Raw genomic sequence first — 997 nt, 5'->3', positions numbered from 1 at the left:
TACATACATTATATGTAAGTTTTAAGAGTACACAACACATGTAACTATAAATGTTAAGGGCCAGCTGATTCGAATAAAAAAGATTGTGAATCAGAGTCAGATGTTTTTATTCTGAAACTGACTTTGTATATTTTGAACTTTTTTTTATTTGATAACTAGGTATTCGTGTTACGTGACAAGGAATTTGCGTTCTGTCACACTAGCTACACGAGAAACTTTTGCGTGAGCATATTTTTTAGATTTTGTTTTCAGATTTCAGCAGGACTACTAACATGACTTTCCAAACAGTTCATGAAAAATTGATACTTATTGTATTTTTTAAAAATTACTCAGTATTTGGAGCGGAAAACAGTACGTATTCGACTTTTCATACTTTCTCACACCATGCTATATTTTTACTTACTTTACCTGCATTTCAGGCTTATCGTCAGTGGGTCGAGAGGAACGGAGAGGAGAAACTGCTCCCCGGCATCAAACTCAACCATGACCAGCTGTTCTTCCTGAACTACGCCAGAATCTGGTGTGGAACAATGCGCCCTGAGGACGCCCTCTCCAAGATCCGGTCCTCAGTGCATTCCCTTGGACCTATCCGCGTCCTCGGGCCGCTCTCCAACTCGGAGGACTTCGCGAGGGCCTACCACTGCCCAGTCGGGAGCAGGATGAACCCGAAGAAGAAGTGCTCCGTGTGGTGAAGGCGCCCGTGGGGAGGACACTGCCACGCGAGTTCCGTTTTCTTTAATGCACACACCAAAATGGCGTACTCTTTTTCGACTCCGCGGAAAGAGCAACGTTGGGGCGGGGGCGGCCTGAGGACGAGGCTGCCTCCGGAAGGGCGTGAGGGAAGAGGAGCTTGGGAGGTGGGCGAGGCTGGATGGCGAATAATTTCTTTGGCTCCACGAGGCTTGGGGAGGTAGACAGGCAGTGGTCATTTGTTTTGCAGCTCCAACAACGGCGAACAAAGGAATGGATGTAAACGAAGTTACGATGGGCGGCAACT

General features: G+C 46.7%; 1 protein-coding gene across 1 annotated transcript in view; it reads left to right on the top strand.

The window, feature by feature from the left end:
- The window catches only part of LOC119589134 (neprilysin-1-like), a 29203-nt gene extending 28206 nt beyond the window's left edge, over positions 1 to 997 (top strand). Inside the window, 1 exon segment of the mRNA XM_037937708.1 lies at positions 420 to 997. Coding sequence (XP_037793636.1) covers positions 420 to 692 — 273 coding nt within the window. The 3' untranslated portion in view covers positions 693 to 997.

The sequence above is a fragment of the Penaeus monodon genome, chromosome 25 (assembly GCF_015228065.2).
Source record: "Penaeus monodon isolate SGIC_2016 chromosome 25, NSTDA_Pmon_1, whole genome shotgun sequence".
Taxonomy (NCBI): domain Eukaryota; kingdom Metazoa; phylum Arthropoda; class Malacostraca; order Decapoda; family Penaeidae; genus Penaeus; species Penaeus monodon.
The sequence above is the reverse complement of the archived record's forward strand: the minus strand, read 5'-3'. Positions and strand labels throughout refer to the sequence as shown.